This window comes from Apteryx rowi, unplaced genomic scaffold (genome assembly GCF_003343035.1).
Source record: "Apteryx rowi isolate R43461 unplaced genomic scaffold, aptRow1 scaffold_632, whole genome shotgun sequence".
In the NCBI taxonomy this organism is placed as follows: Eukaryota; Metazoa; Chordata; class Aves; order Apterygiformes; family Apterygidae; genus Apteryx; species Apteryx rowi.
The window spans coordinates 58489-76612 of NW_020450908.1; the positions used below are offsets into that span (position 1 = coordinate 58489).

At 55.9% G+C, this 18124-nt stretch overlaps 2 protein-coding genes and 1 non-coding gene across 6 annotated transcripts in view; 2 read left to right on the forward strand and 1 right to left on the reverse strand.

The window, feature by feature from the left end:
- The first annotated feature begins 6 nt into the window (after nucleotides 1–6).
- BUD23 (BUD23, rRNA methyltransferase and ribosome maturation factor) lies at nucleotides 7–5325 on the forward strand. Of its 2 annotated transcripts, XM_026084249.1 has the most exons (13): nucleotides 7–12; nucleotides 89–126; nucleotides 269–364; nucleotides 620–702; nucleotides 799–895; nucleotides 1740–1836; nucleotides 2191–2241; nucleotides 2844–2929; nucleotides 3150–3195; nucleotides 3527–3585; nucleotides 4692–4781; nucleotides 4941–5043; nucleotides 5183–5325. In XM_026084249.1, exons 3-12 carry the CDS (start codon nucleotides 297–299, stop codon nucleotides 4993–4995), a joined length of 732 nt encoding a protein of 243 aa, XP_025940034.1. In that variant the 5' UTR covers nucleotides 7–12; nucleotides 89–126; nucleotides 269–296; the 3' UTR covers nucleotides 4996–5043; nucleotides 5183–5325. The 2 variants fall into 2 exon arrangements, with proteins under 2 accessions (XP_025940034.1, XP_025940033.1); XM_026084248.1 differs by having other exon boundaries at nucleotides 4941–5325.
- LOC112974877 lies at nucleotides 4113–4245 on the forward strand. The gene has a single exon (XR_003256400.1).
- A 1133-nt stretch (nucleotides 5326–6458) lies between the features above and the next one.
- STX1A (syntaxin 1A) overlaps nucleotides 6459–18124 on the reverse strand; it is a 126706-nt gene continuing 115040 nt past the window's right edge. For all 3 annotated transcript variants that reach the window (XM_026084251.1, XM_026084250.1, XM_026084252.1), the window contains 4 exons: nucleotides 14243–14316; nucleotides 12998–13135; nucleotides 9808–10038; nucleotides 6459–9058 (listed from right to left, as the gene is read on the reverse strand). In XM_026084251.1, the coding sequence (XP_025940036.1) occupies nucleotides 10021–10038; nucleotides 12998–13135; nucleotides 14243–14316 (230 nt within the window). In that variant the 3' untranslated portion in view covers nucleotides 6459–9058; nucleotides 9808–10020. The remainder of the gene's footprint in view (nucleotides 9059–9807; nucleotides 10039–12997; nucleotides 13136–14242; nucleotides 14317–18124) is intronic.

Consider the following 18124-nt stretch of genomic DNA (forward strand, 5'->3'; position numbering starts at 1 on the left):
CCGCCCGAGCTGGTGAGGCGGCGCGGGCGCGGGCGGAGGCGCGGGCGCGGGCGCGCTTCAGCCTCACTGACTCTCTTGTCTCCTGCAGTTCTACGACGAGGCTGAGGCCCGGAAGTACACGCAGAAGTAAGGCGCTTGCGGGACGCGCGGGGCCTGGCGGCTCCGCGGCTGCCTGGCCCCGGCCGGCCGGGACCTTGGGCCGTGGCGCGGGCTCGCCTGGCCCCGTAACCCGCCCGGTAATATCTCTCCTCCCTGCCGCTTCTTGCAGCTCCCGTGTGGTGGAGATTCAGTCGCAGATGTCGGAGCGGGCCGTGGAGCTGCTGGGGCTGCCCGAGGACCGGCCGTGCCTCCTGCTGGACGTGGGGTGAGGGGGGAGACCCTGCCACCATGAGGTCCCCAGTTACGCAGTCGGGCATATGCAGCATCCTGCCTTGGCCTTCAGTGGGCACTGTGGCAGGGGCATGTGCCTGGATATGAAGGGCATCCTGGTCCCATGATCCTGTTTTTTCTCCATTGTGGCCTGGGGAAGAGGGGCAGGTTGCTGCCACTATGTGAGTGATGGGGATTGCCCTTGGATGGGGCTGGTTCTGTCTGTGTTGTTACCCCTTTCTCCCTTTAGCTGTGGCTCTGGGCTGAGTGGTGATTACATTTCCGAAGAGGGGCACTACTGGATTGGCATGGACATCAGCTCTGCCATGCTGGGTAGGTAGACCCTCTTCCCCCACGGCCCCCTCTGCCACCAGAGGTGATCTGTGAAGGTCTGTGTGGGTACTCTGAATTGTCCTTTGTTTTGTACAGATGTGGCTGTGGAAAGGGAGGTAGAAGGAGATCTTCTACTTGCAGATGTGGGGCATGGCATTCCCTTCAGGCCAGGCATGTTTGATGGCTGCATCAGGTGAGTTTGTGCACATAACTGAGCTCTTTTGATACTTTGTGTAGCTACATATTTTGCACAGTATACGAAATCTGCATATCGTGCATACCAGAGTATGTGTCCTTATCAGCTGCTCTTCTTGTTCTGTGTGACTTGACTCCGGCTCTCTGGGACAAGCTGCTGAGATTCTGGATTGCAGAAGCTGCTTCCAACAGCTGTTCCCCAAGTGGGGCTTAGCTTTCCTAGCCCACCATCGCAAAAAAAGACTACTGATATAAATAAAATAGGAGATCATGTCAGGAGGTTTGAGACCTGGTGCTAGGAGAAAAACATAAAGTATATGTATACCATGCTCAGCTATGAGGTCAGTCGCTGGACCAAAGTTTTGATGGTTGGTTTTGGGATGAGGGGCTAGATGGAGGAAAAATAAACACTTTTCTGTTTAGAGAAAATGCCTCATATGCCTCATAAAAGTGATGGGATGGAGTAGAGACCTTCTGTTACCTAATTGAATGCTCTCTTCAGGATTCCTCACTGGCAAAACCTGCATGAGCTGTTTGTGTGAATCAGGGCCGCAGCCAAGCACTTCAATTATTTGAGCATCTGACCTAGAAGAGATGCTTGGTGTTTCTGTTGGGCTTGAATCACTGCTGTGCTTTGTTGGGTTTTGGCGTGACTCAGTGAGTCTCCAGAGGGATTTATGTAGCACCTTTACTGCAAAACAGAAGGCAAAGCTATATGGAGAAAATGAAATAGTTCCCTCCAGGCCCAGCAAATGCTCGATGCTGAAAGTTTGAAGGGAGGTGACAGGCTTTGCTAAAGAATTGATGGCTCAGTGTCCTGGAGGTCTTGTGTTTTCTCTTAGTATTTCTGCAGTGCAGTGGCTTTGTAATGCTGATAAGAAGTCGCACAGTCCTCCAAAACGCCTTTATCGATTCTTTTCAACTCTTTATACTGCCTTGGTAAGTGCTGTGCTGTCTCAGCCGGGCATCGAGCTACTTTTACATCCTCACTAGCGCATTTTAGCAAGACACTTTGCAAGTACAAGTTACTGAAATCTAGGACTGACAGGAGTATCTGCTTCCCACCTCCTTTCCTGCCTGCATGGTGTCCCACATTTCCCTAATCCCTGCTCCCTGCCTCAGCACTGTTAGCCTTGTGCCTTGCTGTGCTAGCAAGAAGCTGGCTCTGTAGTCTGGGCCTTTGGGTCCAGGAGGCTTTGGGTGAGGTGGATGATTGTATCTGGGCTGGGAATTGGATCCCTTGTGGGGAAGCCTGTATTGAGACAGGTTTGTGACTTTCTCTCTTTCCTGTAGGCCCGAGGATCCCGAGCTGTCCTGCAGCTGTACCCTGAGAACTCAGAACAGGTATAGGATGTCAGCTGTTGGGGAGGAGGGGTGGGCAGAGCCAGGCAGAGGAGCTATTTGCTGTTTGAGGCTTTAAATATGACGTTTTTCCCCAAAACTTGGTGTATGTCTCATTCCTTCCTGCTGACAGTAAAGTTCTGCAGGAGCCAAAAAAGACCCATAAGGAGAATGTCCCACACAATTCCCATTGCCTCACAGACTGTCTTGTGCTAAGCCTTAAAATCAAATGAATTGGCAGGACATAATCTGAATTTGCTGTGCTGAACTTTCCCTTGTATGACTGGGGTTGAAAGCTGGGCTCTAGTGATGTATGCTGCACCATAAGTCCCTAGGGCTGGATAATCCAGCCCAGCATCACCCTCCTAGAGATTGTGCTGTTTCAGTTAGACCAAGCTAGACTGAGCAGCAGGGAGAGACAAAATAAATGCTGCAGACTGGTGTCTGGATGATTCTGCAGAGCTGGGAGTTTGGTGTAGGGGTTGTTACAGCAGCAGGACAACCCATCTGTAGGGTGTACTGTTAGTTGGGGCTGAGCCCAGGGGTTTCTTGTGCATCACTGCTGGATGACTGCTCAATAACTTCTGCACACGCTTCTGTTCTAGCTGGAGCTCATCACAGCCCAAGCCATGAGGGCTGGCTTTACTGGGGGAATGGTGGTAGATTACCCTAACAGCGCCAAAGCCAAGAAGTGAGTCCTGTTCTGTTTTGTATGGGGTGTGTGTGGCGGGGGTGAGCCTGGCTCTGGCAGTGATTTTTTTCCAAGCTGTTTTTCTCTCTTCTATGATCCTGTCCTGGGCAGAGGTGACAGCTTAGATCTTACTCTGTTACAAATGATCTAGTTTTGTTTGGGGACTTGGAATCACATGCTAAATCCTGGCTTCATACTGCTCTTATTCTTACTCTTTCAGGTTCTTCCTCTGTCTCTTTGTTGGGGCATCCAGCACATTACCAAAGGTGAGGAGCTCTGTCAGGCATTGGAGATGCATCCCCTCTCCCCTAAGGATCCTTCCTGGCTGCTGAGCGATACGGAGGAGCTGTGGGTAAAGGGAAGTCACGGAGTGGGAGCCAGACACTGCAAATATGACTTTATTCATGTGCTTGCTGTTGATCTTACCAGCCCCTGCCCTCCCCAAGGTCTGGTTCCCTTGTGACAATTGCTGGAAGATCTGTTTGCTCCTGCCCCAGTCCCTCCTCTTGCAGAGCCCTGGATTCCCCTCTGTTTACATGCCAGTGACCATTAGCTCTGTCTGCTCTGGATGAGAAACTTGTTGGTTTTGCTTTTTAGGGCCTTGGTACTGAGTGTGCTGATGAAGAGATACACCAGGCAAAGTTCACAAATGAAAGGTATCGTGTGGGGCAGAGCTGTACATCCTCTCCCCAAGGAAGAAGTGTGGGGGCTGCATAGGGACTGGGTTTTGCTGAGTGAGGACCAGGGTACTGCCACTGTGAAATGGCTGGAGGGAAGGAAATGGGGGCCTAGGAGGATCCTCAGCAGCCCAGATGGGCAGTGCTTTATGGCATCGAAGGGTCCCAGACACAAGCAGAGAACACATGGTCTGTCTGATTTGTTTGGAGGGCTCAGCCTTGGTGTTGTGTGACTGAATCATGGTGCTCCTACTGAAACTGCAGCTGAGCATTGTTTGAGGTGCACTTTCTGTCCAGCACTTAGCTCACCAGCTCAGTGCTGGAGCCTAGGCATGTGGTGATGGTATAGGGAATGTCTACAGTGCTGGTTATGCCAACCATTGCTTTTTTGTCAGGGAAGCAGGCTGGTGTGCCTGAAGCCTGGTGTTCCCTTCCTTCTGCTGTCAAATTCTTCACTGTCAGACTGTGTGTAGCTGTGGCCTGGGATTTTTTCTCTTGCTGGCCAAGTCTCCTCCCATGGTAGTGGTGCAGGGAAGCGCTCCCCTTGCAGCCAGTGGGAGAGACAGAACAAAAGCTAGAGGAAAGTCGTCGTGGCTGCCAGGAGTTGGTGGCTGCCATGTTTTCCTGCCTCTTACACTGCTCTGCTCAACTGGTCCTGGGAGTACCTGGTCTTGGACAGGAAGGACAGAACTGGCAACTTGTTCAGAAGCTAGAGGCTTCATCTGCTTGTTCAGACTAGAACAGACAAGGGAAAGGCGGCTGTGCTGAGCCCATGTTCCCCAGAGATCCCAGAGTCCAGCATGCTGCAACCTGTGGAGGACAGGTGCCCCTTGCTCAGAGCTGGGGCTGGTGGCAGTTTGGTACCTGCACTGCTGCTGTCCGCCAGTGTATCTGGAGCTGGGCTGTTTGTTGGCCACCTGCTCCAGCTGCTTCTTCCCATCCCCTGGAGGAATGGGTTGTGAGCTGTCACTATTCCTATGGAGCAGAGGACATGATTAGTTCTGGGTGGGAATCCTCCAGGCTGCAAAAGAGCGTGTTTCCCCCCACCTCAGTCCCTGCTCAGCTCCTATTTGTTGTCTCTGTAGGACACGGTTCCGAAACGTCAAGGGCAAATCTGTAAAGAAAAGCCGGGACTGGATCCTTGAGAAGAAGGAGCGCAGACGACGGCAGGGCAAGTAAGTTCAGCCAGGTCCTGCCTCAGCTGAAGTTGTGGCTGGCTGTGCTAGTCTGACCCACTGTCACCCATTCAATCTCCTCTGCTATCAGCCAGGTTCTCTTCCCCTCCCAGAATGAGCTGTGGATCGCACTCAGTTGCTCTGCACTTTTCTTCACAGGGAGGTGCGAGCAGACACAAAATACACTGGTCGAAAGCGCCGCCCTCAGTTCTGAATCATTATGGATGCTGCTGGAGCAGAAAGTGGTGTGTTGGCTCCCATGGTGAGCTTCTTGTGGATGATGCAGATTAGCACCCCTGGACCCAAGACCAGCCAGGACAGGTCATTGCAGCTTTTGCAGGTGAAGGCTGGCAGGTGCTACCTATCCTTCAGTTGCTAAGCCTCTAGGCCTTTTTTCCCAGGGAAGGCGGAGTGCTTTGGCCACTTTGTGCCAGGCCATTGCTTACCTTCTTGAGATGGCAGCAAGCCCTCTGGAGCTCCAGGTGAGCCAGGACATTGTACCCAGCCTCTTCACTAAACAGTTGATGCTGTATGGTTGTTGCTATTCTCCTGTGTCCTGGCCTCTGTGCAGGAAGGGGGAGGTGAAGGTGGAAAAACAGCACCTGCTTCACTACCAGCTTTTCCCCCACCAGCAGGCAGATAGCCAGGCAGTATGAAGGTTTGTGTCTCTTGAGGGCCTGGCACACCTCTTCCAGGTTGAAGGGGGGAAATGTTACCTGAGCTTTCCTGGGGCTGTTGTTCCTACTTGCACCTCACTTCAGGCCCACCATGGATGCCCTGGTGCCCTGCTGGTGCTAAGGTTCTCCACACCCCATGCCTGATACCCATCCCCTCCTCCCTTTGGTTGAAACAGAGAAGTACTAGCCAGAGTTTTACAGTTACAAATGTTTATTCTACATAAAAATTCCACAAAATGGGAAGCGGTTTTGCACCCAAAGCTTTGGGAGAAGAAGGGGGAGGCTAGCAGGGAGAGAGAGAGGGTGAAGGAGAAAAGAGGCAACATACAGTGTCATCCAGCCCAGTGAGACAGAGCAAGCCAGGGTCAAGATCCACATAGAAAACAAGGACACTTAGCTCACAGTACAGCAACGGTACAACTCTGGGGGGGGGGGGGGGGGGGGGGGCTTGGAAAGCCTTCAAGTACATTAATTACAAAAAACAAAAAAAATCCCCAGTTCAAGTGCAAGCTCTGCGTACCCTACACTGCTCATGGAATACTGGACATCAAGACACGCTCCCGGTGCAGGGAGGGCGGGTGGCACTTGGAACAGAGGTGTTGTAACCCAAAGGACAAGTTGTTTGAGGCAGGGAGGGAGGTCTGGAAAGAAAAAGTGAAATGTTTCTCCAAAGCACAACCACATTGTTGGTGATTCAGTCTGTACATGCAACAGGCAGGTAAAAAGGAACTGAACGGGGCTTCCCGTAGTGCAGGGGTAATTATTGCACCAAAACACCCTCCCCTCACAGCAAGGACAGTGTGAGCTGGCCTACAGGGGCAGTGATGGCAGCATGCTCATCTACCTCCCTTCTGTCAGAGCCTGCAGCCATACCACACATGAGATCCCAGCAAAGTGCTGTTGGCAGAATTCAGGACTGTGGCCCAGCTTGGTCCCTGGTCACTGGCTGGCTGCTGGAGGTGATGGTATGCAGAAGGAAGGAGCAAGTGCCAGACCCCCCCCCCCCCCGGCCTCCCATTGCTGCTCTTGGCCTTGTGCCTTGAATGGGGTGGGCCACAGCCCTGATGTCATGTGAGCATGTGCCACAAAAGCTGCTGCTTGGGAAGGGAAAGGAAAGGGAGAAAGAAAAAGGAAAAAAATACAGGGTCCCCCCCTCATGCTAGCAGTGGGCATCACTGCAGGATGAGAGCCTGAGATATAGGCTTTTCCTGCCTGCATGCCCAGGAACGGGGCTGCCAGCAGTGTTATTGCTTCCCAGAGGAGGGGGCCCAGCACTCTCGCTGGCTCAGCGGTGCAGCAGGCAGACTGCAGTGGCAGGGAGCTGCACGAGGGCAGGTACCATGGGCCCGCAGACATGGCCACCAGGTCTGTTGCCCACAGCCAGACATCCCCACAGAGCAATGGCCATGCCAATGCCTGATCTCTACCCAGAATGGGGATGCCTGAGGTTGCCTGTCCCTGCTTGCAGTATTCCCAGCGCCCCAAGCCCTTTTGCGTGCACAGGGGTGCAGTGCTGTAGCTCAAATCACAGGACTGTGACAGAAGGGGGCGCCGGTCTTGGGCCCTCTAGTGGCCACAGCTGCTGGTGGCTCGGGTTGGGCAGGGGGACAGGCAGAGGCCAAGCCAGAGATGCTCTGCAACAGTGGCCAAATGCCCCTGTGGGCTGTGTTGTGGGGCCTTTGGTAACAGGGGCATGAAGAGCTGCGGTTGCTGAGAGGTGGACTGCCCTCCCATGCCCCCCTCCCCCCCCCGGGGTAGCTAGTGCCATGTCCTTGCCACAGGCCTGTGCTGCTCACCCAACATCCATGGGCATTCCCCTGCAGCCCCCAGGTGCTCTAGCCAAGCCAGGCGGCTGCAAGGCCAAATGCTGTGCTACAGGATAGCACTGTGCCCATCTCACCCAAGCTGCGGGGGCCTCTCTGTGGTACTTTGGCACATACATGGGCACGCCAGCTGGAGAACTGGAGTTGCCCTAGGAATACAAGGGCAGAGCCCTGTGCTGGCCCTAGACAAGGGCATGGAGGCAGTTCAGGGCCCCTCCAAGCTGCCCACAGGCTCAGGCCACCCCACAGTGGCTGTATCCAAGTAGTCAGCACATCCTGGCTGAGCAAAGCAGGCACAGTGGAAGGCACCCACAGCAGCCGGGTGTGGGTGCCTCACTGAGCCCACTTTGGGGGGGGGGGGGAAGAGCAGGCAGCAGGGCACAGTGCCAGGGGAAGTGGCAAGGGCAGGCCAGATGCCAGGAGGTGGCAAAGAGATGGAGGGAGTAGCTGGGCACTGCCCTGCTCAGGAACTAGGATGTGGGAAGAGGGGGGGGTGAGGGCTGCTCCTCCTAGATGGTGGGGGGGAGGACACAACAAGGGCTAATCCTTGGGACAAGAGAAGGTGCTCCTGTCTCCAAGCCCCAGCTAATGGGTGCCTGCATGGGGGAACTAGGCTGGGAAAAGCCCTGGTCAAAAAAGCCCAAACACCACATGGGTCTGTGGGTGTCAGAGCCAGCCCCAAACACTGACAGCCCCAGGCCAGGGAGTAGAGGGAGGGAGGCTACTGCCTGCTGGGGCTGAGAATAAAGTGGCAAGGGATTTTGGGAGCAGGGCAAGCACCTGGCACATGCTGCTGTCATTGTACTATCCATGCCTTCAGGCCCTACCAGGAGTGCAGCACAGGTCCCCATGTGCCCCATCCCTGAACAATAGCGACAGCCCCAAGCAGCAGCACCTCATTCCCCCACATCAGCTAGGGCTGGGACAAGGCCCCTGGGCAGGAGTGGGCCCCTCCACCCCTGCAGCACTGTGGCCTTGCTCCCCCCCAGCCAGCAGCAGCACATCCAGCCCCAGGCATCCACACCAGGGTAAGGGCTTGCCTAGGAAGGGGGCAGCCCCATCACTGGCTCCTGCCGTGGCTGCAGAGCAGGGACCTGCAGCTGGGCACAGCTGTGGGGATGGCAGTGGCAGGAGGGAGCAGGGCAGGCAGGGCCTGGCAGAACGCACGCATGGGGAAGTGCCCTGTGGGAGAAGCAGCCCAAGTACGGTGGCTTTCACACACACGAGGCTGACAGGCATGAGGGCTCTACCTGGAGTCATAGCAAAGCCAGGGGAAGGTTGGCTGGGCACTACGCTCCCAAGGACTCCCTAACGCCCTTTGCTAGTCCCTTCCTGCCCTCGGCTGTGGCTGACGTAGTCAGGCTGCCCAGCACAGGAGGAGCAGCAGAGCCCAAGAGCAGCTGTCCCCACCCTGGTCCCAGCCAGCCACCCAGGCTGGAGCAGTGATGTGAGCTCGGGTTGCCCCCATGGTCCCCCTTGCGCCCATCACAGGCCCCTGCACCCCACCTGTGCCCCGGGGCTGGCGCTCCCTCCACACAGACGCACCGCACCGCACACACAGCGTCACAAACAACCATGCATTAGAAACTGAAATGCTGCTGGGAGGCTCCGGGGCTGTGTGGTTCAGCTCCGGCTCGGCTGCGGCCCTGTGGCACGCACGGCTCCGTCCATCGCACACAAACAGTCCCGTGGAGAGAGTCTAGCCGAAAATGCCGCCAAAGGTGGAGGCGATGACGATACCCAGGATCACGCAGCAGATAATGATCATGATCTTCTTCTGCTCAGGTATCCCAGCACCAGCAGGGAGAGAAGGGAGGGGTAATGATGAATGCCAGGGACTGATGTGGCCCCTACACCTCAAAGGCTGTAGGCTGTTCTCTGCCCTGCCTCCCCCATGCCTGTAGCAGGCTCTGACCAGCACTGAGAGCCAGAGGGGCTCTGGTGGGACCCATGGCAGTGCTGGGTACCCTGGCTACCTCTCCAGAACTGGGCTGGCAGAGTTGGTCCCTTTGCTGGGTCCCCAGAGGAGCCAGGCTCCTGTGGAGGGTCCATGGGGATGGCCTGGCTGTGCCACCTGGCCAGTGCCAGGTTTGGGACCAGTTGAAGGCAGCAGTCACCCACCAGACATGGGGCCATTCACAGGGCCAGGCAGCAGACACCAAAGTCAAGGTCAGGGCTGAACCAGGTCTTTCTCTACCATCTCCACCCTTTTCTTTCCCCCAGCCAAGTACCCCTACCTCAGGTTTGTCTGCCAGAGCTCAGGCAGCCCCTGCCAGGGGAGCTCTGTTGCAGATGATGCCACCAGTGGGACCCACACTAATCCCAGCAGCATGGGATAAAGCAGTGCCCAAGTGCCCATGGGGCTGTGCTGTGCTGCCCTGCTCCTCCCTGCCTAGGGACAGCCAGAGCCCACATGCAGTCCAGTTGGGCAGGCCAGGGGTCCCAGGAAAAGGACCCATCCTGGGGATGGGGGTGTCAGCACTGCAGGGCAGAGAGAGATGGGAACCAGCCAATACTACAACTCACCCGTCTGGCTTTGCTCTGGTACTTCACCGCTTTTTTAGTGTCAGACACGGCCCGCTCCACGTAGTCCACCGAGTGCTCCACATTGTACTCAATGCGGTCGATCATCTCACCCTACAGAGCAGGAACAGCACCCGTGCGCCCATGCACGCAGGTGTGAGCTTCTCTGTTCCCAGCTGCTCCTGTGCTGCCCTGCTTCTTGGCACTGTGCGGCTGTCACCCTGCCCAGCAGACCTAGCACAGGAGAGAGAAGGAGCATCAGCTTGCCCTGCCACAGGCAGCAGGTGCCCCTGGGGTGCTCTGCAGGTGGCTGTCTGGACCACAGGCTCTGTGCCATGGAGTAGGCCAGGCTAGGCACTCGGAGGGCTGGGAAACCTGTGCATGTCCCAGCAGGAAGACAGGCAAGGGGCAGGGGTGTCAAGGTGGGTTCCCCAGCCTGTCCCTAGCCCGGTGGCCACCCTGTCTTATGTCTCAGGAGAGCATCAAGGCCGCAAGAGGACTTGCATTGACACCACACACTGAAGAAGCAGAAGGGACAGCAAGGAGAGCAAGGATGACAACACCAGAGACACATGGGATGCTCACAAGGCCACAAACATGCAGGGACAAACAGTCTGACCCACACAACCACCCCACAGGGAGCAGAGGCCCTCTCTGCTTGAGTTCCTGCACCCCATGCTGCTGGGCTGTCTAGGACTGTTTGGAGGATGCTGGCAGGGCAGTATCCACTGGCCTTTCAGGTCCCAGAGCAATTCCTGCTCCAGCTTCCCAGGGCTGTACATGTGGACTGGGATGCTGTCTGCAGTGTGCTTCCCTGAGCCCATCCATCCCCTTCAGCCTTTCTCCTTGCTGGTGCTGTAGGGAAGCCTCTGGGTCCTACAGCAGCTGGAGCCAGAGTCTGATGGTTCATTTCAATTACAGGAGCAAACAGGGGCAAGGTAGGGAGGGAACAGCCAGCTGGGGGCAGCACCCCCCCAGGCTGCAGGGCTGGGAGTAGACACTGGAGCTCAGTTCCAACAGCACAACCAAAAAGCAGTGACAAGCACCAGAGGAAGCTGAGGCTGAGATAGATAGACCCCACTGGTGCTGGCTGCAGTGGACACAAGAGGAGCAAAGTGCCACTGCCTCCCCCAGCACAGGGCCCAGAGCCTGCTGCCTTGTACGGCACAGAGGGAAGCTGGGCTGTGGAGCCAGGCGTCATGGTCAGGCAGCCTGGCTCTCCCCCGCCAGTGGCTCTGCAATGCTCCATTCTTAACCTCCTGCTGGAGAGCACCACAGAGGATGAGCTTTGCAAGCCCAGGGAGGCTTTGGCATAACCCTCCTGATCCTCACCAGGCTCCCTGCTGCCCCTGTCTCATGCACACTGATGTGCCAGCGCCTGGATATCTTGCCTAAAGCTGCTGATTCCCCTGCCCACCCACACCCTCTGGCTCTGCTCCCAGTCTGGCCCTCTCTCTGCTTCCTGCCTTCTCTGTGCCAGGAGCTTGGAGACCCCGCCACCCTGTAGAGCAATGCAAGGCAGTGGCACTGTCTCGTGGTTAGAGTGGGGCAGGGTGCTTAGAACCCTCACTTTCATCAGGGACACCAAAGTCCATCAGGCCTCTCACTTAGCTTCATACCTCAGTTTCTCCTCCCATGAAAGGCACATGAGGGCTGGTGGCCCTTCTTCCCCGCTGCAGCTGAGCCAGAGCAGCATGCCACACTGCCTGACCATGGGCCATAGCCTTGGCCACTGCGACATGCTGCAGATGCAAGGCCCACAGCACTGTACAGAACCGGGAGGGTTCACTGGAGTCCTCCCCAGGGCAATCCCAATGAGGCACGCCCTGCATCCCCTGTGCTACAGCACCCCAGGCCAGGCAGGGAGCCACAGTGTCATGAGTGCATATCCCTCACACCTGCTCCTAGGCACGTCACTCTCGGCAGTCCCCAGCAGGCTTGGCACCCTACATGGGGTCAGGTGAAGGGTGTGAGAGACGTTGGGGCCACCTGCACGAGTAGTGAGCAGGCCAAGGCTTCCTCCTGTTCCTAGGGCCAGAATGTGACCATGTGACAGGCTGTGACAGGCAGGGCTCTCGAGGATGGAGACAGTCCTGCCAGCAGAGAGATATGAGGATTCTGAAGCAACAGTGCTGCAAGGACAGGACACAGGGCCAGAGGTCTCTAAGCAGGGTGCAGGTGGCCCAGTGCACTGGTGGCACAGCATGCATGGACTGACACCCACACACAATGGGGCCAGCCAGAGGGGACAGGAGAGGCAAAGACCCTTCTCTTGGGGGCAGAGAGGAGTGGGACAGTACTGCCAAAGTCCTTCAACCCCGGGGCCATCTGCTCCAGCCTGCCACAGGAGCTCACAGCCCTGAAGCCCTCCAGACATCAAGAAAAAGCTCAGATGATACACAGAACTGGGTTTGCCAGCTGGTTGTGGGCAGGCATGGTAGGACGCAGAGTCCAGCAGATCAGGGCAATAATGCGTCCATGCCACAGCCACTCTTGCCCATTTGCCCACAGGACAGCCCCAGAGCCACACGAGAGCCACATGCATGCAGGGCACAGCCATGCAGAGCGGAGCATGCAGGCACTGGCAAAGGCCAGGCAGTGCATTACCTGATGGTGACAGTCTCCTCGGGCCGTGGCAGCATGGTGGGCAAGAATGGGGGTGAGCAGGGACACAGGAGCATTTGCCTGGCGGAGGGGCCAGGCCCTGCTGCACAGCAGCATAATTTCTGGGGCAGGCTGGCAGGGTTCGCTGAAGCCCTGGCGGCACCTGGTGCTCTAGGAGCTCTCCCAGTAGGAGTGCTTGCACACTTGCCCACACAGAGCTTCCCAACGCTGGTTGTGACTCGAGGGAAGACGGAGACTTCCCCTGCCTGGGTGCCAGCCACCCTCTACCTTCCTCCAGAGTCCATCTCCGAGCCTCTCACCCCAGAGCATGCAGAAGCCCGCTATGGAGTGCAGGGCAGGTGGGCAGCCAGCCTGCCAGCTGCAGGAACGCTGAGTTCGGCCCCGGTGGCAGCAGCATAGGCCCACACGGCCAAATACAGTCCTTCCCCTCAGCTCCTGCCCAGGCAGGAAACAGGACCAGAGATGGGTGCTTCCACAGGACTGGGACAGCCCCTAGCAGCCCCCTCCCTGGGTTATCTGCCCCAGTTTGTTCTTCCCAGCATTCCTGTGGTCTCCAACGTCTCCCTACCTGGCTCTCCACCAGCATGGCCATGTCCATAAACATGTCATGCAGCTCTCGGATGCTGTTCTCCAGTTTGATGATCTCACTGTGCCGTGTCTCAATCTCGTTCAGTGCCTGCTTGGTGATGTTCGAATCCATAATAATCTACAAGAAGACATGGCCAGTAAGCATAATGTTCAGGCCTGCCTGGAGGCCCAAGACATTAGCCCTCACCTCTGGGAAGAGGGGCACCAAGAAGGGAAAGAGCAGGGCTTAAATGCAGCAGAGTGCGTGCTCGGGGCCAGACACTGGGCTTCAGATCCTTTGGCCACAGCACTGCACACCCTGAGCCAGGAATGACAGATGTGACAAATGAGAGGCCAAACCCATAGCTGAGATGTGTGCGTGATGGGGAGCAACAGCGAGAACGGAGTACTACAAGACAGCTGCCCGACATCTGCTTGGGGCTGGAGGGACAAGGGAAGGTCTGGCTCTGGGAGAGTTGATCTCCCTGGGCTCAGCTGGGGGCTCCACGGTGGGGACACAGGATCTCTAGGCATCTCCCCAAACCCCACAGCAGGATCCCACTGAGTGGGAGGCGAATGGGCCCCATCCTGCCCTCTAGCAGAGCCAGGAGAAGGGAATGGATGGTGCTAAGTAGAGCTAAGCTGCTCCTAGTATCCAGCCATGATGCTGGGGCTAGGGAGTTCAGCAGGAGCAAGGCACCAGCAGCTCTCTGGGGTCTGGCCTCCTGGGTCTGGCTCCCCACTGGCATGAGGGCCATGGCGAGGCCCGATGGAGCAGCGCTAATGGCTCTGAGGCTGGCAAGGGAGTGGAGAGGTGCGTGGCAGGCTGGACATGGGCTGCACACCCCTCCATCCTCCAGGCAATAAAGGGACCTGGTCAGGGCAGGGTGCTGGGGAGAAAAAGGCATGGTTGCAATATGGACATCATCCTCCTCAGTACCGCAGTGGGGGTAGCCCTTGCAGCCACCAGAGCCAGGCTGTTTGTGGCAACATCTGCCCACTCCAAAGTCTTCTGGGCCCAGAGCTGCCCCCTGAGACAGGACACAGCATCCTGCTGGGATAGGATCCTCCAGCCAGACCCGAGTAGCTATGCTTCTCCTCCATGAGATGTGCTTCACCCTATGCGAGCTGCAACCACAGCAGGTACATGTCCACCAGCCATATTCCTAAGAGGGCCCAGGGATGGGGGGTTGGCTCAGCCTTCACCTGCACTGGTCTTGGACCAGGGCCATCTTGCAGTGCCTACCCCAGAAGAGAAGATGGCTGGGTTCCCGCTCTCCAGCATGTCCTCCAGCTCCTCGCTGGTGGTGGTCCTGCCAGCTGCAAGTAATACACATGGGTCAGTCGTGAGCGAGTGCCCAGGCTCCCCTCCCAGCCATGGAGCCACCACATGAGGGCTCAGCCAGCTCTAGAGCATCTCCCAAAAGGACAGCTAGGCTCCCCTTCCAGCCCCAAGAGTGCATGTGGCAGCTACGGGTGCCATCATCACTGCAAGTAATGCCTCTCTTCTCAAGGGGGTCCAGCCACCAGCATTGCCCAGCTCACCAAGAAAACCTGTCCCTCCTGAACGTGCTGCCCTTCCCTGTAAGGCAGGCCTGCCTGGCCCTACAGTCCTGGCTCAGCCTCAAGGGCTCACTGGGACCACGCAGGGCTCCTGAGTGCCTGCATCCCTGACACAGCATGGAGCAGCGACAAAGGACCGGGTGCCATCAGCAGCCAGGCACCAGGGTGCAAGGAGGAGGATGGAGAACAGCAAGCAAAGAGCAGGGATGGGCCACAGGGCTCCCCAGAGCTCCATGGGGAAACCCCCTGGGCCAGTTCAAGCCCATGAGGGATATTCAGTTGTGTCAGCCACCAGTGGAGAGCTTGACATACAGGACCTGCTTCCTTTAACCCCACGCCCCCAAGCACCGGCCCAGTATCTCCACTCGCTGGCTCACCCCCGCAACCATGTGTTCCCTCATGCTGGCTCTGGCCAGCCTTTCCCAGCCCAAGCCCCCAGCCCTCCTTCTGGGCCCTGCTATCACTGCAGGTCCCCCATATCCACAGGGCCACTGGGATGGGTATGCTGGATCACTCCTAGTTGGGGCACCGCATTTACTGGCCAAAATCTGCTTGTGAGACATGGATTGAGGACCTGATCCAGCATCTCAGTGCCCTGGGCAAGTGTGGGCTGCCTGAGTTTTAGCCCTTCATCTGTATAATGCAGAGAAACCAAGCTCATCCCTCCTCCTTGGGACACATGCCTTGCTCTTGGCAGGACCCTCAGCCCCCAGCTTCTCTGGAGGCAATTAACCCATTCTCAGCTCGCGGACTTGCCTCCCTCTCCCTGCAGACACCTTCCATGCAGCTATAGAGGAAGACAATAACTACTCTGCAGGTTACACCAACCCTCCGCCATTAATTGCAGCATGCTTTTCAGGCTAATAGTTATGTAGGACCCATGAAATTACAGCGTTAAGCAGACTAACACACAAGGCAGGCTTGTATTGGGGCTTCCTAGGAACTGGGGAGAGGGAGCAGGTTACACCTGCAGGGAGGACAGGAGCCGTCAGCCGAAGCCAACAGTACAATCAGGAGCATACAAGGACAAGGCAGGGAAGGAGTAGCTAGTGAAGCAACAGTATGAGGATGAAGCAACAGTATGAGGATGAACTAACCTGTACAAGCCAAATGAGGCCTAATGAACAAGAAGTGATGGAGGCCAGCAGCTGCCATATGGTTACAGAGAGGTGAGGGGATGGAGAAGGCATTGCTCACCAGAACAGGTGAACACTGTGGGGCCATGGGAGATAGACACAGTCTCTGCTGGAGGGGCTCCTGGTGCTCCTCCCAGACACACAGGTGGGGAAGAAAAGAGTAAACCAAAGGAAAGGCAGCTTATGGGAAGGACATCATAACTTTTTGGAAGGCCTCCAAGGAACAGCACCAGGTAGAGGACTGCAACGATGCCCCAAGCATGGGACATAGGGCCTGCATCTGGAGGTCATGCTGGGGCGCTGTGCCCAAGAGGTGATATCCAAACCCCACGCTATCCCAGGCAGCATCAGACAGGGCTGGATCCACTGCAGCAGCTCAGACAGCACCTATGTGGGGCCGGGGTGGGGGTGGGGGGACAAAAGCTGTGACCTAATCAGGCTTTTAAAAGCAATTTTTAATCATAAAGGAGAGGTGGCACGAGAGGAGGAGCCATTTACAGGGGTGTCATCAAAACAACCAAAGGTGGAAGAGAAATAAAAAATAAAAAAACACAAGAGGAAAAACAATAGCCAGAAAGGAAAAACGGAAATTCTTTAAAAAGAAATCTCTTTTACTGTTTTTGTTGAATAATGAAATACTTTCTTTGCAAGTTAATTGCCCATGGCCAGAAAAGAATTCCTCTATTATTTATGTGACGAATATCTCAATCTAAAAAAACTAGTGGGATATTTATTTTAATAGCTGGTAGAAATGACATGGTAATGCTGCAAACACTCCTCAGCCAGCTCTCGCAGTGGGGAACCAGGCAGAGACCTTATGGACACTTGAGGAGGGAGAAGGCACTGTTTCTGGCATGCCCAGGGCTGTCTGGCAGGAATTTGGGACAGGCACCCCAGCACTGATATATGGGAAGAGAGCAAAATGGGATGAGCTTGGCCCTAGTGTGTCCAGGCACCAAGCTTTCAAGATAATGGGATGATTCATGGGCCTCAGGTTTGGGTTGCACTTAGCTTTGCTGCTGTGTGGGGACTGGACCTCCCAAAGATCACACGTTAATGAAGAGAGCAAAAAGAAACAAGGAACTGAGCCCCAAAGGCTGCACCAAGAGCTCGGCAAGCAGTGCAGCTACAGTCATGATGTAGAGCCTTCCAGCTGGGTGACCTGGCCTCGGAATTTCCCAGCATGAAATCTCCATCGCTGTATTTCTTGGGGACAAACAACTTGCATTTGGTGGACTCAAGGAGCCCCAAATGGGCCCTGCTCCCCTCCCCTGGTACTAGGGGCTGGAGTGAGGGGTTCAGCTGAGTTAAACAGCTCTATGGGGAGGCTAATCCACAACTCATCATTTCTTCTCTGCAAATGGAATAAATCTTCAAATCTGACTGCACACTGCCAGGAGACAAAAATGAAGAGCATAACAGATCTCAGAGAACAATATAAAAAAGTACAATAAAACTTTTAAAGAGAAACAAAAGGACTGTGCAATGCAGCACAGCAAGGATCCACCCACAAGACATGAGAACAAAGAACCAGAGAGGGAGAGAAGCATAAATTTGCTACTCCTTGCTTGGTCTGCAGCTCTCAAAGAGAGGCAATCAGAGCCAAATGACAGGGATTCCTGTGCCCTCAGCACTTGGTAAGAGCTATCCCTGAGCAGAGCAGTGATAAATCTGTTCAGCAATTCCCGATTCCACAGAAGTGCTAGGGAGGGCACAATTCCCCATCCTCACCTCTCACTGCATGACCATCAAGAATGAGACTTGCAGCCCTTGCACAAAGGGTGTTTTTTAATTGTTTGACCTCAGTCCTGGACAACCTGGCCACAGGCACCCAAAAGGCATCAGAAACCAGCTGATTGCAGGAATGCAGAGATGCTGTCCTGCCTTAGCAGCCAGCCTCGTGCTGGGATCAGCAAGAGTGGGGCTGCTCTGCAGCAAGGGACAAACCTGGAGCCAAGGGTAACTACAGCACATGCAGGGCCCTCACTGTCCGGGGTACAGTCCCAAAGCATTTGAGCAGGGTGTTGATAACAGGATCCATTGACAGTCCCAAACAAGGCAAGGTGACCCCTGGTCCAGGAGCCAGCCAGGGAGTCCCCATCAGGGGCAGCAGAAGATGGGGCTGGAGACAGGACTGGAAACAAGGCTGCAACATAAGTCCAAGGTCCAACCAGGAAATGTGGCCAGAGATAGGACTGGGGACAAGAACACAACATAGATCCAAAGTCCATCCAGGAGATGGGGCCAGAGGGCCCTGTTTTCTCCCATTCAAATCCTGGAGACAGCCCTGAGAAAATGCAGCAGGACCAGCTAGTAAATAGGTGCCTCAGTCAGGAATCACAGAATCACAGAATCACTGAGGTTGGAAGGGACCTCTGGAGATCATCTAGCCCAACCCCCCTGCTCAAGCAGGGTCACCTAGAGCACAT